Here is a 21,781-nt window from a genome sequence, read left to right on the forward strand (position 1 = left end):
GGAGAGATGGAGAGAGTAAGATGGAGAGAGAGATGGAGGTAGAGAGACAGAGGAAGGAGGAGGGAGGGGGGGGCAACAAAAACAACTACTTACTTTACAGGTTTGACATTTGCTTACATTCACCCTCCTTCCAAAAATCCACATCTCCACCAACCAATCAGATTTGGAGGAGATGGTTCCACAGCTCAGTTTAGCATCACTGTGGTGATGCACAAAATCTTCCCAGGAAAAGAAATTTTCACAAGAGTCTTGGTTTTTTTTTTTTTTTTCCTTCCTTAATTTTCACCGGAATCTATGATCATTTTAAAAGACCAATGGGAAAGTCGGGAAGCCAGTGACAGAGCTGGAACATCCTATTAGAGAGCTGGGAAGTGCAGCGAGCTCCGTATCCCTGCTGACACCAGCACACCACCATTTGATGAAAACATGGCTCTAAATTAAATGCAGATTGTTAATTGTGAGCAGAGCTGATGAACCGGTTATCCAAGGTTGATACTCTTTCGTTTTAATTCAAGTCTTTTTACTTTTTGACATGTTATTTTCCTTAACTGATCATCTAAAAAAATCTATTTACATTCTAGTAATTTTCCTCTGATTTCTTTTATAATTATTGTTTTCCTGGGAAGAAAAAAACCCAACAAATGATCGATTCGTAGTTTTTACTAAAAAAGAAAAAAAAAGTAAAGTCCAATGTCTGGGCACTGACTGGCCTCCCTGTGGACCACACTGCTCCGTCACTGGGAGGTGCATATGGACCATTAATTGTGCAGCACAGCAGAGGAAACAGGGGGACACAAGTGTGAAAAAGGGGGCAATTCTGAGGGTGAAAATATTTGCATATTTATATCGGGGAGGGGGTAGTTGTAGGAGGGGAGGTGTAAAACCAAATGATGCCAGGCTGAAGAAACCATCTTAATGCCTTTAAACATTAACATTTTTTTCCCTCCTTTTGTTGTTGTTTAACATTTCGAAAACACATTGAGTTCAGTTCATTTTGGTTCATTAATAACAGGTTCTCAGAAAGGCCCTGAAACAGGCCTGTGTTTACACCGATAATTAACTGTCTGTTTAATTCAACCACATCAGGGGTGTCTTCAAAATGTTCCTTTAACTTGAATTACGTTTGAAGTTGTATTTTAAAGTAGTGATTTTACTGGTGGAATGAGGATAAAAATCGACTATAATTTAAAACATTTTTCTTATCTTAGGCCCGTCGTAATTAATAAACTAATTCTGTATAAATAACAGACATTAAGACAGTATTTCTGCACATAATGACAGTTTCCTGTTTTCTTTTTTTTGTTGTTTGGTTGTTATTTTATATATTTTTTTTTTACATTTTGTAACGTGTCTCCTGCAGAAATGAAGTCAGTGAAGTGCGGCATTCAACAACACATCTAACAGGGGTGTCCCCCGTCACTTCCCCTGGTCTGTGCATCACGCACACACACACACACACATACACACACCAACAAACACGCACACGCCACAGCCGCTTCGCACGTCCGCGCGCACGTCCGCGGGGTCCAGGTGCGCTATTAGTGAGGAACATGACCGGGCAAGTCTGTAATCTGCACCCACGCCCCTGGAGTTCCTCATCTGGTCACATAAATTTGCGCATATTAATATGCTTCCGCAAAAATTAGAGAAAGAAAAAGGAGGGGGCAGAAAATAGAGCCAGACTCTGGAACTGTGCCTTGGAATATTGCGCATAAAAACCTCCCCAAAAAGCCACAAAAAAACCAAACAGTTTTGAAATGTTAACGAAAACAGAAGAGATTCAAACAACATATTTAATTTGGACTTCATTAAAAAAAAAAAAGCTTCTGCTTCTGCAGTGTCAGAGAATGAGTGGAATTGCAAATGGCCTATTTGAGCTGGTTTGCATGGGAACAGCCATATTCCTCCTTCCTCGAACCATTTCACCATTTCCTCCACATTTTAATGAACACATGTATAATTTCAAGTGTTGATAGGCGGAAACGAAACTGTGTGCACCACATGACTTGAAACAAACAAGGCAAAACAACAAGGCCTTAATGTCCCCGTGTGGAGCCGTAGTTGGGATTTCAGTTATTTTCGACGCAGATTTGTGCAGGATTATTATAATGCACTGTAATAGCAAAAAGATCAAGTTTGCAGCAGGGACAGGGATTTGCTGCAGGCGCTGAATGAAAAAAAAGAAAAAAAAGAAAGAAAAAAAATATATGTAATCAATTTAAGCAAAGACAGGCGGCTGTTTGTATTTTCAGGAGAAAATTGCTCTAAATAATCAAATTCATTTTAATGAAAGGATAAATGCATTTGCACTGATTACGGCCTTTCTATGGGTGTAGACCTATTTATGTCAAGGAGCTGCCTTTTTTGTAATTGAACATAATTGATAATGGCACCAATTTGTAATTACGCGCAACAACAACAGACAGAATGTCCTTAAAATCTGGTCCATTTCCCCCCCAAAAAAGAAAAAAAAATAGAGCATCTCTGCGCAGTGGACGCGCTTGTGGCAGAGTCAATCAAAAACAGCTGCAATTAGCAGATGCTACACAATGAGAGCATCGAGGTGTTAAAGATAAAATCTCCAACACGAGCCGCCAAACTTGATCAGAGTGCAGCAACGTCGAGGCTTCTGGAGTGAAATTGATCATCAGTTGATCATCTGATTGGATGGCCAGCGCATGTTTCCATTTGCCTCTCACCCTTCCTCTGTATTTGCACCTCATTCTCCCCCATTCAGCCATTTTACATATTCATAACAGGAGTTGGTAATGCGAAAACAATCTGTGCTATCAGCACCATCTGAGGCGCACAGGGCCGCTGCGTAAAAAATAAAACACACACTCCAAAAACTCTGGTTTTAAAAAAACAAGAACAAACAATTATTTTTTAAGTTCGCATCATTCCACAACATAACTGTTCACCTCAGCAGGTTTATGAAGAATTAAAAAAAAAACCCCAACAGCCGACCAGTTCTCCATCTCGATGGCACGGTGAAAGCACACACGCCACAAACACCATCCGATCCTGCAGGCGAGCAATAATTTCGATTTTCACTTTTCATCCAAACTTGAAAGCACTCAGCATCAGGATGTCTGGAATGACCCCATGCATTCTCTACACCCCCTCTTCCTCACCCTCCGTCTCTTACCTTCTTGGAGAGAGTACAGCAGGAGTAAAAGTACAAGCCACATGCCATAAATAGCAGGTATATTTTTCAGGAATATTTGGCAATCCTGGCAAGTGTGCGGCGCGTTTTTTTGGCCAGGCGGGTCTCCGTGCTGGACTGGCGACTGTGCTCCCCGGAGGTCTCTCCAGCCCTGCTGCCCCGCTAAGCGTGGAGGGGGAATGAGAGGCGCCTCAGCCCCGCCCATGGACCCTCCTCTCCTCCTCCTCTTCTTCTCCCCTCTCCTCTCCTCTCCTCTCCAGACTACCGTGCACGCATATCCATCTCCATCACAACTGTGGGTCACTGCAAAGTCGAGCTTCGATTTCAGCCGATGCGCGGATTTACAGAGGTCCAGTTGTGGCGTCCAAAGTGCCAGGGTGTGTGAGCGGTGCAGCTGCGCAGACGCATCCGTTGGCACGGTGGAGAGAGCGCACCCACCTGTGCGCCCCGATCACCGCGATTTCTTTGCGCTACCCGGACCTTACAAACGAGTAGATCGTATATTTTTTTTTGGTTTTTAATCGAGTTTTGGATCCTCAACACAGGGGTCTGTGTTCAAACCACAGAGTAACAACTGTTTTCTCCTTTGTCTTGTGCATGGAGCCTTGAATGGTGCGTAGACGTTTGCGCACAGAACTGCATGCACTGCAGATATTAGAGCGGGAGAGAGTCGGGGTGTGGGGCAGGACACTTCCACGCAGCAGGTAAAAAATAAATAAATAAAATAAATAAAAACACACCGGACACTTGATGTCGATAAAAAAATACTCAGGCTGGGATTGGATTAGTTAATTGTGGAGGAAAAACTTCTGCACACCTCTGTTGGTTTCTCCCATCCTGCGGTGCTCTTTGTTGCGCCTGATGGAGAGAATCGGCGCTGCATAAGCATAAATTATAATGATGGGTAGAAGCTGGGCACTCCCCGTTCATGGAATATTTAAAAGCACCGTGGACGGGACTGTAGTGGGCAGGTCAATGTGACCCTCGTGCAAACACCAGGACCGAATTGAAGACAAAATATTTGCAAATACATCTTGTTTTATAAAAGTCGATTTTCCTCAAAGCCCACAAGGAAAGTATTGTTTCTGATGATCTCTGTGTTTTTAATTAATACTGCACCAAAATGATGATTAAGAAATATTCAATTCATTATTGGGGTTGCACAAACGTTGTTTGTTGTACGTGGATTAACGCATTTCCCCCCATGTATTTCCCAACCATCGTTATATATTTTTGTCAAAAATATTCAATTAATTATTGGGGCTGCACAAACGTTGTTGTACGTGTATTAACGCATTTCCCCAGTGTATTTCCCAACCATCGTTATATATTTAAAATATATGTAAAGATATTAAATGTATTATACTGGAGTGCTTGTCATAACGTGACGATTCCTATTAAAACTATTGGCAAAAACATTTATTTTATATGTACGTAATTTAGCAATTCTACTTAAATATTTTATATCGGACTTTAGCTTTTATATATTGCCCACATTTACGTCCTGTATATTAAAGCATAGTACAAGAAAGTTTATGAATTCGTTGAAGTATTTTTCTGTGAGAAAAATCGTTAAATATAGCTAACTGTACAAGGTAAATTGAACTTTTTAACTGTAATTGTTTGCTACGTGTTTGCTGTAAGACTGTCTCGGAAAATAAATACTGTAAACGTAATGTAAAAAAAACTGTTTTGTGTTTCTTTGTGGACTGAAAATGTTAAAGATCTTTGTTGAAACTTCTGCTGTGTCTCAGCCTTAACCCCGGAGCACTGATCAGACCCGATGTCCAGCTTCTGGTTCCACATACAGTTCACTACTGACACCTGCTGGAGGAACCTTACAACTGCCGCGACCTCAAATGGCTCGTTTGAACTACAAGTGGTCTTGTCAATAAGTCACCGTCTTCAGCCTGTTTGCTTTTGATTATAAACCTGAATAGGTTTAACTACAAGCACAAATTAACATTTTTAAATGTTTTAATCGAATTTAAGAAACTCTGGTGATGAGAACAAATTGAGGCTCGAAAACTGTTTAGATTCGTGCGATTTCCCATCGAGTTCTATCGACATATTTATCGACATCCAACAATAAATATATGGTTTCACAAACAGTTTTAGAATTGATGCATCTAGAACGGAAAAAGCACAGATTCAACAGGAAGTTCCCCAGCAGCCAGATTCTAGTATCATCAACGGTTTTCATTCAACTGTGAATAAAATGTTGTTTACTCAGATTTTTAAATCGAAAAAGAGTAACAGCTTAGTATACTAAATAAATATTCAAAAACAATATGAGGAAACGTATATTAATATTCTTTAGATGTTACAATATGATGTGACAATTGACAAGTTCTAACTAAGGGCTGGAACTCAATCTCGGTTACCAAGGGGGTGGGGAGACATTTGAGTGTGACGCCATATTGTATATTCCATATTCAATGGAACCTAAAAAACTGTGTTGCTATGAAAGCTAAATGCTACCAGTGGGTGACGTTAAATTTGACAGACTGCGATATCCGTTAAACACACAGCAAACGGGTTTAAATTTTATAAAGTTTTCGAAAGATGTTGCCTACCTTTGTTGAAGCTTGTATTATTGTCCCAAATAAGATCGTTTTTCTCATTTTAAAATAGTCGGTGCACACAAAACTGAAGGCTCTTATCGAGAAACAGGTACAATTGTTTTCCCGCCCTTCATCAAACGTGATGACGTATGAAGAGCGGCGTGACATCAGCGGAAAAAGAAAAGAATTGAGTAATAAAAAAGGCAAACAAATTAAAAAAATAAATACATAAGATATAAATTAGTACATCAGATATAAATTAACACATAAGACGAGGATACTACAGTTTAAACAAATACACAAATGTGCCCCTAGATGCTGCTCTTGCACGGGTAAAGTCACCATTGTTGTGCTTTGTCATCCATCTTCCAACATTTACACCCACTAATAAACAATTCAAACAAACGTAACAAGGTGTTGATAAAGACTTCATGGGTTGAGATCATCTTTTATTTTATTTAATTCTCATGTGAACATTGTCTTGGACGCCTTATGTCACTGTTGTGAATTCTGCTGAAATTAGATCAGGACTGTATTGTTATTTTAGCTTAAAATTCTCTGAGGTGAACATGTCAAATTATACAAAAAACGTTAGGTTTATCAAACTTAACAGCAACAAAAACAACAACAACAAAAGAAAACCACAACAAATAAGCAGAAACCATTCTTAAAGTAACTGAAAAGCAACGGGACTGTACAATGACACAAAAATAAAAAGTTCAGGATAAAAACAACAGCAAAACAAATAAATTTAGCTCTTTTTGGACTTCTGTGCTATTGTCAAAGATTACACCATAAAATGTAAAAGTTCTTGAAGCATTTCATGGAATACAAAAGTTTAAGTGGACGCTATAAAAATCCCCATCAAAACACCAGGGGCCTTGACATAAAAATAATCCAAGTAAGAGCTGAAGGATCCTTGCATTAAAGGAAACAAAAAGCAAATATCATTCATACACAGTAAGAACAGCAAATACAATAACGTCGACTTGTCTCTACTGGCTATCTAGAACATCAACATACCAACAGTTTTACTGCAAACACACAGTCACACGTTTGTACTGTGAGATGAATGTGCTGTAGAGCTAATATATTTTATATTTTTGTTTTTTTTTTTAAAAAAACTGCTTTTTGAGAATATAATAGATTAATATTGTCCATTAGGTGGGCCTGAAAAAATGTGAGAAGAGCAAATGTTACCTCTTTACAGCTATTTCTGTTCCTTGATCTATATGGATAATAAATCAACCATCGCTGAGTTGTATGCATTTTCTTAAACATGTACATAAAAACCATATTCAAAGGACTGAAAAAATATTCTTCAAAATCTTTTCATGACCAAGTAATAAAAATATATCTCCCCTGACCCATCTGTGGGTCGACACTGGCCCGGTGTGGGGTCAGCGTGCGTTGCATATAACAGACAGGGATGAACACAGAGGTTACCGACTTCTGCGGCGGATGCATGTATTTGCCCTGCGCGTGAAGCCGTGTTTGCAGAAACACTTGTAGGAGCCCTCAGTGTTCACACAGCGGGCGTTTTTACAGGGACTGATGTGAGCTCCTGGTTCTGCACACTCATTAATGTCTGGGGAAAAGAAAATTAAGAAGATGACAAAATATTAAATGTATTAAAGCATGTGAACATGATTATAGTTTAACTTAATTTAAGATAATTCCCTTCATGGACCTGGATGTGTTTGTAAACTCTCTAAACTGTCGGTAAAATCTATAGATAAACAATGTGTTGGTAAACTCGGTAAAACTGTCGGTAAAATCTATAGATAAACCTGATGTTGACTGCTGTAAAAATGTTGACCAATAATGTAATTAAAAAAAAGGCTAGTTTTTACTTCGATGTCTACAGCTCTGTTCAATGACACCAATATTGTTTTGAATGATGAAAACGTATTCAACAAGAGTACGAACCTATACAGCGTGCGAGGGAGTGGTCCAGCCTGAAGCCAGTGTTACATTCACACATGATGCCCAGGTAGGAGCGGACACAGCGGCCATTTACACAGCTACATTCATCTGAATCCTCCTCTGAGCTGTCGCCTGTGAAAAAAAAATCCCCAGGGAAATATTAGAAGAACGATTTGGTTCACAAATAACAACAACAACAACAGAAAAGGTCAATACCTGGGTTGTAATTGGGAAAAGATGGGAGGAAATCCTGCTCCCCGTCAGACTCTGTCTCTAGGTGCATCTCACAAAGACGACTGAACATATCTGAGGGACAAGAACAGTCGTGGGTTGAGTCCAGAGTTGAAAAATAATTTTGACACGAGGCAGATAAACCTCAGTTGTTTTTTTTCCCCTCACCTGAGCCTCTGGAGGGACACGTGTTACACTCTGGCCCCCATCCACGGCCGTAGTAACAACAGCACTCAGAGTAGGTCACCACCATGCCGTTTCTAGGCTCGCTGCAGATCAAACCCTCGTCCACCCGCAGGAAACACACGTCCTTGTGGGCAGCAGTGCGATCTGTGATCAAAATGGAGACTTTATACAGCACAAACACACACACACACACACACACACACTGACTGAATGTCATTCTGTGTCAGGTTAAACGCATTGTCCCAATGTCTAGAAGTTTAGGGTAATGATATCTCTCAACGAATGGGAACCTTTTTCTCTACAGGAAGTGATGCATTAGAATGTAACAAAAAGCCAGAACAAGCATTAAAGGGAATACATCAGGAAAAAAGTGTGAAGAGCAACACGATTGGCAGATGTGAAGTTTAGGCCAAATTTCATTTGCATCAGTCAGGCTCAGCCGTGAGGCTCAGAGCTGATGCTTATTTTTCATTTTCGTTTTCGTTTTACCCACCGTCATAGACGCACTGTTTCAGCGCTGCACTGAAGGTGAGGGGAGGGCTGCAAAAACAGTGAAAGGAGCCGGGCGTGTTCTCACACCTCCCGTTCTTACAGTAGGAGGGGTCCTGGCACTCATTCACATCTGCAAAGGGCACCACAGACAGGAGATTACAGGAGGGAAGCCTTCGTTTGGGGCCAGCTCTCAGTGACAGGTGGTGGACACCGCGACAAAAGCATGTGTGTGGTTTCAGTCCACTCCAATACAGTAGTCCGTAAATTAAAATGGCTGGGGCTGCTGATGAAGATCAGGTGTTTTTTTTCTTCAGTGAAGTTTGTATGTAAGTCTACATATATAAAATGATATATGACAAAGTAGTGTAGAAAAAAAATAACTAACTAGGAGAGTGAAGAGGATTGGCCTGTGACTGACAGCTGCATGGACTAATGGCAGTCTGACCTAGAATATCCTGCTGATTATTCATTATATTCATGTAAATATACTTTCCATAACTGTCCATGTATTGGACTGATACTGTATTGGAGCCGATATGACATCACATAGTTGTTGTCACTGTTGTCGTGACCAACACCTTTACAAACCATTGCCTCTTATCGAGGCCCACATGCTGCAGCATTTTTCAAATGACTTCACACATGCATCGTACCCCGGTGTGATCATGTGGGCTCCACATGACTGAACTTGGGCTACAAGGACACAAACTGGGTAGAGATCTGATCTCTGATCAGATTTAACCGTGTCGATGGCTCTGAATGAGGACTCGGCCCAGATGGTCTGCAATTAACATGCGACCTATACTGTATGTCCCACATGCAGAACGGCTGCAGGAGTGAAAGAGCAAACTTTGCTACAGCAGAAACACGTCAAATGAGAATAGTTTTTATATTCATGTGTCATCTGTTTGCAGGCAGTTTGCAGAGAAAATGAATGAACGCATTAAAGAGAGACTTTAATGAGGGTCACATCCGTATGGAGAACGGACCGACTGAAACAACTCATGTTCATTTCTGTCAGTTTTCTGGCCTCACATTTGAATGTCATCAAATAATTTACTGGATTTTGGCTCGTTATTGTGGGTGCGGTTTTTTCTTTGTTTGTTTGTTATTCTGTTTGTCTGAAATGTAACTTTTCCAGCCAGTTCTCTGAAAATCAGAGGCAGAAGTCGTGCCTGAGTGGAACTGACATGGTAGAACAAAGATGTTACTGCAGCAACACTGGCTCCTCTGGCAGCAGAGACAACCATCACCGTTCCTTCTGTCCAATGTGGCGCTGAGCCACCTAAACACTTGGATTCCCAAAGGTACACCATTCCTACATGTCAAGCCTTTTAACTTGTCATCCATCATCTACCAGCTGTGCACCAGGCAACTCTCTGCCCCCACCCTGTACAGATGATTCATTCTGACACTCGAGTAAAAAGAATAGTCTCCCTGAAGGGAATTGTGGAATTACAGTGTGGAATTTAGCAAATTGTCTAAAAAAAAACCCCCACCATATCTCAGCTTTCTGTCCAAACCTAATGATGACATATTGAAGTGGTTCACACAAGATTACAACAGGATACATTTTTTTAAAACTATATTTACCACCATGCACTACAAAAAGCATTTTAAAAAGCCCAATCTTACATCAACGGTTCTTAAAATGAAGGGTGGACCCCTTCTATAGGGTGAAGACCTTTTGAACTGAGGTAAAAAAAATTCAATATTTTCTTTAATTGTGCCACAGTGGGGTGATTTGTGCATTAATTTTCTTTCTTCAATGATTTTTTTTATTTTATGACTGTCAAAAAGATCAGGAGGAACTAAGTTAGCTAAGATAGCTGAATTAGCAAACTGCAGTTTATTTATATATTTCTAGGATATGTTTTATACATATTTAATGGTGAATGTTTGCTATAGAAGGCTTCATGAAAAATAGGCAAACTCGAGGTTAGTGCTAGGAAAGGTTAGCTACTGGTAGAGGGTTCTGATGTTACTGTTGTCCTCTTCTACTGCTCCGTTCCTCTTCCAGACACTCACTCTGCCGAGGGTCTACACTCACCCGCCTGTTCGTCTGGAGTCACGCAGCTGTTGCGGTCATTGGCCAGGATCCAGGGTGGGGAGCAGATGCAGTAGTACGACCCCGGCGTGTCCACACAGTGACCATTCTTACAGTTGGCTTGGTTCTCACATTCATTCACATCTGTCCAAAGAAAAAAGAGTCAGCTCAGTGCGAGAACGCCTCCAGCAGCTAACAGGCTAACAACGGGAGGCGTTCGCTAACTCACCTGCTACGGTCGCAATCACACAGTTCTTCTTATTGGCGTCTGGAGTCCAGGGCTGCTTACAGGTGCAGTAGAAGGAGCCTTCAGTGTTGATGCACTGACCGTGAGTACACAGAGACTCGTCGTGGCATTCGTTCACATCTGAGGACGACCAGGGTGTTGGTCAAGTTAATGAACAAAATTGGCTTTTGTCAAGACGACCAATCACAACGTAGCATTGGGCAGGTTCTCACAAGGGCTTGACAACTAAGTGGTGTCACTACGTTTTTCAATTACTTTGACCTAAACATTGTGGCACCAATTGATCCAAAGAGGATAAAATGGAATTTAAATAAAAAATGTGAGCTGTTTATGCTAACACAGTTAAATGCCATTGTCAGAAATTCACTGTTCACGTGTTGAGTCACTGACCAATGCACTCCAGAAGGTTGCTGTCGTAGTAGAAGCCCTGTTGACAGTAACACTCGTAGCCCGGCATCGTGTTCTCGCAGCGACCCTTCTTACAGATTTCTTCAGCAAACAAAAAACATTCATCGATATCTGAAAAACAACACACAAATATGAATTTATCACTTTATTAAAACCACTTGATATACACTGATTTGATAATAACTTATAGACAATTATGACAATTATTTTCAAAACAATATGATTTTGAAAAATCTTTGTTATTAAACCCTGAAGACAGAGTTTATGTACCTTGGTAGGCAGGCAGGCTGTACTGGAGTCCTTCATTATAGTAGAGACCTTGGCCGTTTGGACACAGGAAGTGGAACTCAGCTGTGTAAGGTCAACCAGAACGTACACAGTCAGTGAACTATCTGATCATTGTGGTGACACAGAGGGGTTTGAACGACCCGTGACTACATGTAAAAATCCACATACTTGACTGAGAGACAGGGCAGGGGTAGATCTCACAGTGGTCGCCCCATCCCACTCCGATGGAGCAGCAACACTCCTGCTTGGTGACGTTGGTGGCCAGAACACTGTCGCAGAAAACCGTGTCGTCGAGGTTCAGGTAACACTCCTTCTTCTCCTCTGTCAGGATTCGAACCGCTGCAACGGGTGGATAAAAAAAAAAAAGGAGAACAGATGTCGTTTTGTCTGAGTTTCAAGAAGAGAACAGATGTCGTTTTGTCTGAGTTTGTTCTCAAACGCTTGGATACGTTTTTTAATTTGAGAAAATCAGTGCTGGCCTACCCTCACAGCTGCGTTTGTCTTCTGACTGGACATAACCATGGTTGCAGACACACTCAAAAGAACCCTGCGTGTTCTCACAAGTGCCAAAGGGCTGGCACAGTCTCCTGTTCACAGCACATTCGTCAATGTCTGGCAGAGAAAACAAACAGTTTGGACTCAAAGACAAACTTTTTCAGGGAGATCAAGTTTTGATAGTACCCATGGGTCATATTACTGCAGTAATATGTAAACAAATATACAGAACAAAGACAAATGAGATGTAACTCCAAATATTTAATAGATAAACATTGGCTAAAAAGTAGAGAGGAAATATTAGTAAAAAAATGTAGTTGAAACATCTAACAAATGTAGTCAAGTTTGAGGCAAAATATAGAAGGTTTACAGTGACTTGTGACTTTGTGACTGACCTTGGCATCTCCTGCCTCCCACCAGTGTGTAGCCTTCAGGACACTCACAGACATAGGAGCCCATCCCGTTGATACAACGACCTTTCTGACAGTTCGACGGCCTCTCACACTCATCAATATCTGTGTAGAGAAGGAAAGAGGAAAATGAGAATGAATAAAGTCAAAGCATGATCTGCTGCTAATGTTCTAAACCAAAGGAAACTGATGATATCCCTGCCTTCACAGTGGCTGCCCTCCTGCGTGCGTTTGTATCCTATGTAGCACTGACAGTGGAAAGAGCCGTCTGTGTTGATGCAGCGTCCGTAGGCGCACAGTCTGTCATCTTTGCATTCGTCAATGTCTGTTTAAAAACATTTTAGTTTATATTAACTTTGTGCATTTTTTTGGGGGGGCATTATTTTGCGATATTTTCGGTTTTAGCTCTACTCACCAATGCAGCGTCATTATTTTTTTAGTTTTAGCTCTACTCACCAATGCAGCGTTTGCTGTCGGAAGTTGGTATGAAGCCCTCCTTGCAAAGACAACGGTAAGTACCAGCCAGGTTCTCACAGTGACCGTTGGGACAGATGCCGTGCTTCTGACACTCATCAATGTCTGGTCAAAGACAAATAAAGTAATGAAATCCAACACTTGTTGTTATTCTAATAATTACATCTTGGTGTCAAGAAGTTGATGAACTAAAAGTCTAATGAAATATTACTAGGGATGGAGCACATGACAACCCTTATATAGAAAGAGCTCTGGGCAACCCCGCCCCATCCTGTGTGGATATATTTACATTTTACTGATTCATGTCCTGCACCACCTTCATGTGCTTTTTTGCCACTCCAACGTTCCGAGTAAAGCATTACATTTTGTTTCTGGGCACACTATATTTTATACAACAGCTTATTGAGAGATGAGTGATGTGACCGAACGCAGGAATTAATTCCCCTTTTTTGAAAGATGGCTGCAGCACAACTGGACTCACCTTGGCAGATTCCGGCTCGAGCTTCATAACCAGGCAAACAGGGAACACACTCGTAAGAACCTAGAGTGTTCTCACACTGCTCTTTGGGACAAGTGTCGGGCTTTAAACACTCGTTTATATCTGCAGAGAGACAGAGGAAGCGTTGGTGTTAGACGGTCTCCGTGCTACAGATGATGTCAAGTGGTTTGTCAAATAATAATATCCGTCGTACCTTCACAAACGGGGTTACGTGGCGACTTGCTCCTAAATCCAGGGTGACATTCACATGTGTGAGAACCCGATAGATTGATACACTTGCCTCCAACACCACAGATGTCCTGCTTAGAACACTCATTTACATCTCCAAGAGCAAGAATAAAGGTAAGCAGGATCTGGCAGCTGGCAGAAGGAAAGATGATTCAATGTGTCATTTAATGAGCTGAACTTACCGACGCACTTGAGCCTTCCATGCTGCACCATGTGTTTGTAGCCCTGACTACACAGGCATTTGTAGCTTCCTTCATTGTTGATGCACTGGCCTTTGCCGTGACCACAGGGCTCTGACACACATTCATTGTCATCTGGACAACAGAGGAGGAGACGGAGGCACAACAATGTTGAACCATGGACACGTAAAGAGCCTGATGTACTGTACCTAAAATGTTCTCTCCACAAAATTATTTATATGTTATGTAAAATATTGTATATTGTAAAAATATTGTAAAATATGTAAAAAAAAATAATACTAATACTTAAAGCTAATACACACACACTTGGCTTAGAAAAAAAAAATTAAAAAAATACAACACAACAAACTCAATAATAATAATAACAACATACATAATTAGATACTACCTATAATTTATAGTAATAGTGGTAAAATTATAAAAACAATAATGATTATGATTATAATTTTATATATATATTTATGGTATTATATTTTTTCATTTTTTTTATACATTTGCAACTGAAGTCATTGTGACTGTGGCTTTAACTGAAAGTACAGCCAAGGTAGTTAGTTGCGTAAATAGGTCCAAAAATCATTAAAACATTTCCAAGAAGAAGTTGGAAATATTTGGAGCAGACCAAAACCAGGACTAAACTACCATTACTAGTTTTACTAGTCCAAAGCCTGGTACCTGGGGCCTGAGATCTGCAGGTGAAAGACTGAGTATCTGAGAAAGATCATGCATAAGAAACTTCATCACCAGTGTTCCGTCCCTGCACCTCCTCTCATGAGGCGTGTCTCTACCATCGTCTCTTACCCTCACAGATGTTCTTCTGCGGGTTGAGATGGTAGCCAGGGTGACAGTGACAGGTGTGGCCGTTCAGTCTGTTCTCACACTCCCCATGACCACAAATGTTCCTTAGCTTACATTCATCTGTCTCTGCTTCAGGGATGGGGACACAGAGTGGGGCACAATCACACATATATATACATGCTCGATATATATATACACACATAAATATATGTATATATATATATATTTTACAGATGCACAGAAGTAGGTATGCAGATAGCGAATGTTTCACTTGTTTTGTGCGATATGGTAGGGCTGCATGATATACAACGACACGGTCACCCACCAGTACCAGTCACTCATTACACCCAAAATAGACCCATAAAAACTTCAAATTCCAAATGTTTTGCTCACATTTGACGGCTCGAAAGGCAAATATTATCACATTCACAGAATACAGTTTGTTTGTAGATGTAAATCTCGGGCCACGTTGCCGTTTTGCGGTTCTCAGTCTGATCCCAAAGGAGTCAAATATACATATGTAAAGAAACCAATGAGCCAATGAAAACCAACGTCTAATCAGACGGATCCAGAGTAACTGAGTGAGAAACTGTGTCAAAAACAATTTTTAAATATTATTTTGTTTACAAAATGAGTGACATGATTAAAGGGCGAGTTCTCTGTAAGTCATGCAGCCCAATAGGTGTTGAAAACAAAGGCGATAATATTCATGCCATAACTAAGGCTCTTTGACCATGTCCACACTGTTCACCTCATCTAATTTGTTCTGGACAAATTAAATACTGATGGTTGATTGAGGGATAGATTTATTAATATAATTTAATTTTTGTGATTTACAGACAACCTGCTTTAAATAATCAGTAAAAAAAAATTTAAAAAAGAGGATATGGCATGAACATGGTCTCTAGGGTTTGGTTCAAGCTTCATACATAACTTCACACATTCAAAGTGTATAGAAGCATCATCATTAGGAAGCACTGGAACATCATAGGTTTAACAAGGATAGAAATGCTGATGTGGTGACTGACTGTGAAATAACCAGTGATCGTGAGTTATATTCCTATGAAAAGTCAACATTTTGTTTATGTTGACTTTTAAATATATCAATACTATAATACTGTAGAGCTTTGGATACTGCTTTTGACAATTAAAAAGTTGCAGAAGTACAGAAGAGTAGTGTCTTAGATCCATGTTGAACAGCACTTGTCATTATCTTTTGAGCACGGTAAGAGGCAGAAAAGCGGCGTCTAAGTCCGTTTGATTTATATCATCCAGGTTTGATCACAAACTGCTCGGAGCAGCTGAGCAGTTTGGTCAACGTTGGACCAAATGTTGTGTGTTGTTATACCTTCAGTCTTCAGTGACCTTCAACGACTGCACCGTGTGCTAGACCTGGCTTTCTTTTTTTTCTTACATGTGTGACATTTTACAAGTACAAAATCAAATGTTTGTCAATGTGAAGTTTGCAGAGAACTCACGGAAGACTTTTGTCTGTGTTTCCAAGGGATCGTTGCCTTCAGTGACTCGGAATGCTGTCGGAGGAGGTGGTTTGACAACTGTGGATTGGACAGAGGAGAGATGGAGCTTGAGGAGGAAGTTTGACACGATGAACTTCAGATGAGGTTCCTGTTAGTCTACACCTGTTGTAGAATGGTTCAAACAGCGGTGCAGGAACCGGACAAAAAGAAGACTCTCTTTCTTTTACTGTGACTGACGTGTGGTGCATTTCTGGTACGTGTAGAGCCATCACTAAGTCAGTTTTTCGGCAAACTTTAAAAAATATAAATAATATTTAATAGCACCTAAAGAGGTTATATTTACCTCCCTAACATAATCTGCAACTTTAAATAAATCCTACAGTTCCCGTCCAACACCTCGCCCTAATGTCTATTCTTCTCCGCCCATTCTTTCTTCATTTTGCCATGGATTCTGCATTTCTGCACATTCTACAAAAACCCTACAGGAACAGATGAAATAGACCATGACACTATTTCATCAAAGATATTTCCAAGGAACCGCAGGTTGGCGGACGCCAGCGCATTTTCCTGGGTGTTTAGGTTTAATTTAAAGCACGATCAAACTTGGTTACCAGGCACACGAGGACTGCTGCTGGTGGTGGTCGTGGATGCATGAACTGTGGTCGTCGTCTCCGGCCGCTTATCACCATCATTGTCGGGCGAGTAAATGTAGGGGGGGATCTGCAGGGTTCCTCTAATCTCCTGCCAGGAGTAGCCCTTCCCAGCGGGACAGATTTTCCAGAAGGCCTCTGAGAAGAAGAAGGATAAAGAAATGAAAAGTTTCAGTTATGATTTATCTGTTGAATATTTCTATCTGTTTGTGGACGATTATTGTCATTAGCAGACGAAAAGACCAAACAGCAAAGGACAAGACACGGTTTGGGGACGCAGGGATGAAATAATGAGATGCAGATTCTGAGATTTATCAGATGAGAATTCAAAAGTATGAGATTATAAGATTAGGAGAATCAGGTCTACTCACCGGTGTTGGCTGGAGGACAGGGTTCACAGTTACGGCCCCAGGCCTTCCCCACTGTGCAGCAGCACATCGCCTGGGTGATGGGTGTGGGTATGGGAAGCTCACATTCTCTGTCCTTCACCAGGCGGAAGCACTGAGCCTGCTCTGCTGGAGACTCTGACAGGGGAGACCAGGAATGGCCTTTTTCAACTAAACAGATGGAAAAATTTGTAAATGAAGGTTTTCATCATGTCACATCCAGATACAGGGCGATATAAATAAATGCTGAGTGACTGACACTTAAATATCTGGTACTCACCGATGCATCGATGCCTGTCCAGCACCAAACCTGGTCCACAGGAACATTTGAAGCTGCCCAGCGTGTTGAGACATACTCCTTTCTCGCAGATGCCCTGCATCTGACACTCGTTGATGTCTTCCAGGAGCAAAGGAACAAATTTGAAATGATGAAGTGTTCTGACATTTACAAGATCAGAGACGAGGTCAGAGAGCTGCGATTCTCCCCGTCTCACCTTGACAGTGTGTACTGTTGAATCTTTTGTATCCCTGCGGACACGTGGAGCCGTAGTCTTCCACGATGTTCTGTTTGACCGACGCATCTGACGACGTAAGCAGAACACACGGTGAAGGTTTTATACATTGTTTTGGTTGGGATTATTTTCATGATCTAAGAACCTAAATTTAAAAGAAGTTTTTTTTTTGCTCCTGACAAATGTGTTAGTTAACTTGTTAGCACTTGTAAAAATGTTGATTTTTTAAAATAGATATATTCATATTTTCCTGAACAGAGCTTTTAATTAAAATACAAAAAAAATAAAAGCCAAACTAATAACCATTTTAGTTATTAGTTTTCCGTGGTTTATCTAAAAACCACATTAAAACTAAATCTTTCAAAGCGTTGAATAAGATGTTTTTACTCATAATAAAACTCTGAACCTCTAACAGAGGAGAAAAAAAATCCAATTTTAGATTTATGAGGCCATTTTATTAGGCACATTTCCTGACACCCACCTTTATAAATGGGGTGTTGAAGAAACACTGTCATTTGGACGAATAGATATAAATATATAACACCACAAGCATCACTCTGGGAATGAGTCCAGGTAAGTCAGGACCAACCAGACAGAGACTATCTACTTTTTTCTCTCTGTCAAAGGACGTATTGTCTGAGTCAGAGCAGAGAGGCTGAATAATAACAGAGTGGAAAAAAACCCGAGCGTCCAACATTTTCTTGAAACTCAACCCTCAGTAATGTGAGGACGGTCTCGGCTCCGACTCAGACTCAGCTTCAGAGGAACGGGCTTAGAACAAGAGCTGATTTCCAACATTCTCCTCTACTGTCTCACTGTCTCTGTGTAATTCCAATAATTTCTTCCCTTTCCTTTTTTCCCCTCCCAATGTTTGACACACTCCCTAACCCACCAGACCGCAAACTTTCATCTACACATCCAAACACATTTTATAGAGGTGTGAGGAGTGTTTTGTTTGCAGTTTCTTTTTTTTTTAATCCTAGGCCAATTTTTATGAGGTGGAAAACATAAACTGCCGGGAATCTTTGACTGTTTGACTGTTGGCCACAAACAATAATTTGTTCCCAAGGGAAAGAAAGTAGACTGAATAAAAGGAGGTTTGACGACAACTAGAGGAACAATTACTGTAAACGCACCTTCACGTCAAACACAAAAATATAAATTAACCCCAGACAAATGACTTATTCTAAAAAAAATGTATCATAATTTAGAAGAAACAAAGCTAAACATAATCAAGATAGAGCCAGTTAGTTAAGTTTAAAATATATTGCTAAAAATGTGTTAGCTTAAATGGCAAAAAGAAGATTAACCCAAAAACTGCAACAAAAAAAGTCCCAGCCTCTGTTAAACCTTCAGGCTTCAAATCCAGAAAATAATAATAATAATAATAATAATAATAATGCAGTTGTAAAGAGTTTTTTAAAGTTTAGTCAAACACTATACCAGGACATAGTAAAGAAGTATCTAAAACTCACTTGGTAACTTGGGACACTGGTAACACTTGTTTTGTCCCCAGGAGTTTCCCACGCTGCCACAACAATCCTCCTGATTGGTCAGAACAGGAAGTGGCGTGCTGTTACACTGAAGGAAGGACACGAGAGGGAAATGTTACCAGGAGAAAACAAACCAGGAGTGTGTTGCATCAGAAATAGAGCTCTGCCCCGATGATGGCGCTGAACTCACGGCCTGTTTGGGCGTGGTCTCCTGGAAGCAGCGACCCTTGGGTTTGTGCCTGGATGGGATTGGACGGGGCACTTGTGTCTTGTGAGGAAGTTTCACCTCTGGTTGGTCGATCGGTTGAATGGCCACTGAGGTGTCGGGTGTGTGGTGAACACGCACTTTTATATGCACTCCTGAAAATAAATGACAAGTATGAAACTAAACTGCTAAAAGTCAAAACAGTTTGCATCAGAAATAGAGATTAATTTAACAACACTGATAACTTCAAGACGTAATAAAAAACCTAACAGCTACAATAACGAAACATGATTTTGTTGAAAGTTACTAATTGTTATTATGCAAAACATTACGTAAAAATGTGACTTAATATACTCGATATCAAGTTCTATAAAAAACTTGGATTCAGCCGTGATCATACGACTACACTCTTGATCTTTCCTAGGACAGTGAAGGCATCACTTCACCTCTGGTTGATAGAGTACAACAAGGGCTAGTGGCTGCCATTTAAGTTTTTTTCCTAGGACGGTGAAATCATCACTGACATTTCTGTAGGTGTAGTTGGAGAAGCACAGAAGTTTTATTTTTTGTATAATTTAGCTGCAGGTTGCTAGTTTGAGTTCACCGGAATCCTCAGGATACCTTCAGATGAGTGGTGCCCTTGGGAAAAAGGTAGGGTGAAGACTGAGTGTGTTTGCGTCCGCTGAGTAAGAGTGATGCTTGAGCGCTCCACCAGTTTCTGGCCGTCTGGCTTCAGGGATACTGGGTAGACGGGCTGCTTGTTTCCCCTCGCTGCCTGGGCCTGTTGCGTGTGTTGGAGTGGAAACTGGCAGAGGCGACCGGTGAAGCCAGAAGGACAGAGACAGTGTTTTCTGGAGCTGCACACTCCTCCATTCAGGCAGGTGAGTGGACAGACAACTGAGGAGAATGAGAGAGAGAGAGGGGAGGGGTCAGGGGGGGCATCGATGAATCAAATCACAGGAGGAAAAAACGAGCAACAAAAGAACACAGTGATATAGCTATGAAATAGCTGATTTAGGATCCGTTAACCTCAGAGGGGTTGAGATGACCATGTGAGCAGGCCAGAAATTTACTTTTATGTAACATAAAAGTGGAAAAAAAAACATAGGGGAAAGTTCTTGGCATGAGCAGGGAAATATAAAACTTTAACTCTGCACGGAGACACTGACCAACACATCAGCGAGAGGAGAAAAACAGGTGACATCACTGACGTGTTCGACAGCCTCGGTCCAACATGTGGGAAAGATCATCAGATCCAGAGGCAAAACAAGAGCAGCGTCGGAATCACAGTGTATTCACTGCAGTTTTGGCTGCACTTTTTTAAGGTCTCCCATTGTGTTTATTTTAGGTCCAGTTGGTTTCAAACTCCCTACGACAGAACAATCCAAGGAAACAGGCGGTCGGAGCGGAGCTGTGGGGAAGGTGTAAAGTCACACGTGAAGCCAGGAGGAGAAGGAGATCCCAGCAGAAAAACTGAACTCCTCAGACATTTGGTCAAGACTATCCAGAGAGTGAGTTTGATTTTATTGTTTCCAGAATATAAAATCGTTCATTTAAGAGAAACATTGTGGACTTTGTTTGGAGAAATAAATTAATCTCAGTTGATCGGAAACAACTCTGACGACAACCGTCTGTAATCAGAGAAGAGGAGCGTATATGAAGGCCTCCTCCTTCACCTCCTCTTTCGTCTCCAGAGCCAGAGGAGAACACATGGGAGTAATTAGTTGTGGACAGCCACAGAGTCTGGACTGTGGTGTGATTAGAGGACAAGATGGCCGTAGACGTAGACACAACAGGGACATCCTCGTACAGTAAAATCGGACAGAAAATGTAAAGAACTTTAATCAAAACAAACCAAACTTGGTGTTTTTGTTTTTTTAATTCTAACACCACTCTGTTATAGAGGGAGAAGCTGTGGGTAGAAAAAAAAACACGAAGGACCAACCATTTCTGGAGCGTCGAGCATTCAATGGACGAGGAACGCAGATAGAGAATTTTCCTGTTTCCATCACAAAACTGGAGTCAGACCAAGAGGGAAAAGTGCGGGGGACGTAAATTGGACTAGCAGACACGGGCGGGCAGGGGGAAAAACTCTCACTTTTCCAACAGTGGTTACACAATCGGAGCCCACAGAGACTGGAGAGATGAGTCAGTCTGAGGCCTGGGTCTGGGTCTGGGTCTGGGTTTGGATCTGGGTCTGGCTGAGAAGGCGTCTGCAGACTGACGCGGCACAGCCAGGGTCAGAGCCACATCAGTGAAACTCACAGACATGAAGAAGACGTGAGGAGTCGTGTTACACCGTCTGGGTCAGGATTCTTGAATGAGGAAGAGAAAAAAAAGGTGGGGAGGGAGGGAAAGGGCTGGGGGGGGGGGGTTTGGGAGGCTCCGGGCGCAGGACAAA

General features: G+C 41.2%; 2 protein-coding genes across 6 annotated transcripts in view; both read right to left on the reverse strand.

Annotated features, from left to right (window-relative positions):
• LOC103395569 (Down syndrome cell adhesion molecule-like protein 1 homolog) overlaps nucleotides 1–4,364 on the reverse strand; it is a 17,802-nt gene extending 13,438 nt beyond the window's left edge. Inside the window, exon 1 of the mRNA XM_025065865.1 lies at nucleotides 3,149–4,364. Coding sequence (XP_024921633.1) covers nucleotides 3,149–3,371 — 223 coding nt within the window. The 5' untranslated portion in view covers nucleotides 3,372–4,364. The remainder of the gene's footprint in view (nucleotides 1–3,148) is intronic.
• A 1,801-nt stretch (nucleotides 4,365–6,165) lies between these two features.
• ltbp3 (latent transforming growth factor beta binding protein 3) overlaps nucleotides 6,166–21,781 on the reverse strand; it is a 27,281-nt gene continuing 11,665 nt past the window's right edge. Inside the window, exons 2-27 of one of the 5 annotated variants that reach the window (XM_025065579.1) lie at nucleotides 20,002–20,277; nucleotides 19,366–19,535; nucleotides 19,158–19,263; nucleotides 17,665–17,751; nucleotides 17,451–17,567; nucleotides 17,156–17,341; nucleotides 16,746–16,922; nucleotides 16,135–16,212; nucleotides 14,660–14,782; nucleotides 13,844–13,975; nucleotides 13,627–13,755; nucleotides 13,416–13,535; nucleotides 12,917–13,039; nucleotides 12,663–12,785; nucleotides 12,446–12,565; nucleotides 12,039–12,167; nucleotides 11,724–11,894; nucleotides 11,538–11,618; nucleotides 11,250–11,378; nucleotides 10,842–10,979; nucleotides 10,616–10,756; nucleotides 8,567–8,695; nucleotides 8,056–8,235; nucleotides 7,873–7,962; nucleotides 7,660–7,788; nucleotides 6,166–7,318 (exon numbers count right to left, since the gene is read on the reverse strand). In XM_025065579.1, the coding sequence (XP_024921347.1) occupies nucleotides 7,173–7,318; nucleotides 7,660–7,788; nucleotides 7,873–7,962; nucleotides 8,056–8,235; nucleotides 8,567–8,695; nucleotides 10,616–10,756; nucleotides 10,842–10,979; nucleotides 11,250–11,378; nucleotides 11,538–11,618; nucleotides 11,724–11,894; nucleotides 12,039–12,167; nucleotides 12,446–12,565; nucleotides 12,663–12,785; nucleotides 12,917–13,039; nucleotides 13,416–13,535; nucleotides 13,627–13,755; nucleotides 13,844–13,975; nucleotides 14,660–14,782; nucleotides 16,135–16,212; nucleotides 16,746–16,922; nucleotides 17,156–17,341; nucleotides 17,451–17,567; nucleotides 17,665–17,751; nucleotides 19,158–19,263; nucleotides 19,366–19,535; nucleotides 20,002–20,277 (3,530 nt within the window). In that variant the 3' untranslated portion in view covers nucleotides 6,166–7,172. Of the gene's footprint in view, nucleotides 7,319–7,659; nucleotides 7,789–7,872; nucleotides 7,963–8,055; nucleotides 8,236–8,566; nucleotides 8,696–10,615; nucleotides 10,757–10,841; nucleotides 10,980–11,249; nucleotides 11,379–11,537; nucleotides 11,619–11,723; nucleotides 11,895–12,038; nucleotides 12,168–12,445; nucleotides 12,566–12,662; nucleotides 12,786–12,916; nucleotides 13,040–13,415; nucleotides 13,536–13,626; nucleotides 13,756–13,843; nucleotides 13,976–14,659; nucleotides 14,786–16,134; nucleotides 16,213–16,745; nucleotides 16,923–17,155; nucleotides 17,342–17,450; nucleotides 17,568–17,664; nucleotides 17,752–19,157; nucleotides 19,264–19,365; nucleotides 19,536–20,001; nucleotides 20,278–21,781 lie in introns of all 5 variants that reach the window. The other 4 variants (XM_008333296.3, XM_025065578.1, XM_025065580.1 and 1 more) reach the window with 4 other exon arrangements.

This window comes from Cynoglossus semilaevis, chromosome 19 (genome assembly GCF_000523025.1).
Source record: "Cynoglossus semilaevis isolate Cse_v1.0 chromosome 19, Cse_v1.0, whole genome shotgun sequence".
Classification (NCBI taxonomy): Eukaryota; Metazoa; Chordata; class Actinopteri; order Pleuronectiformes; family Cynoglossidae; genus Cynoglossus; species Cynoglossus semilaevis.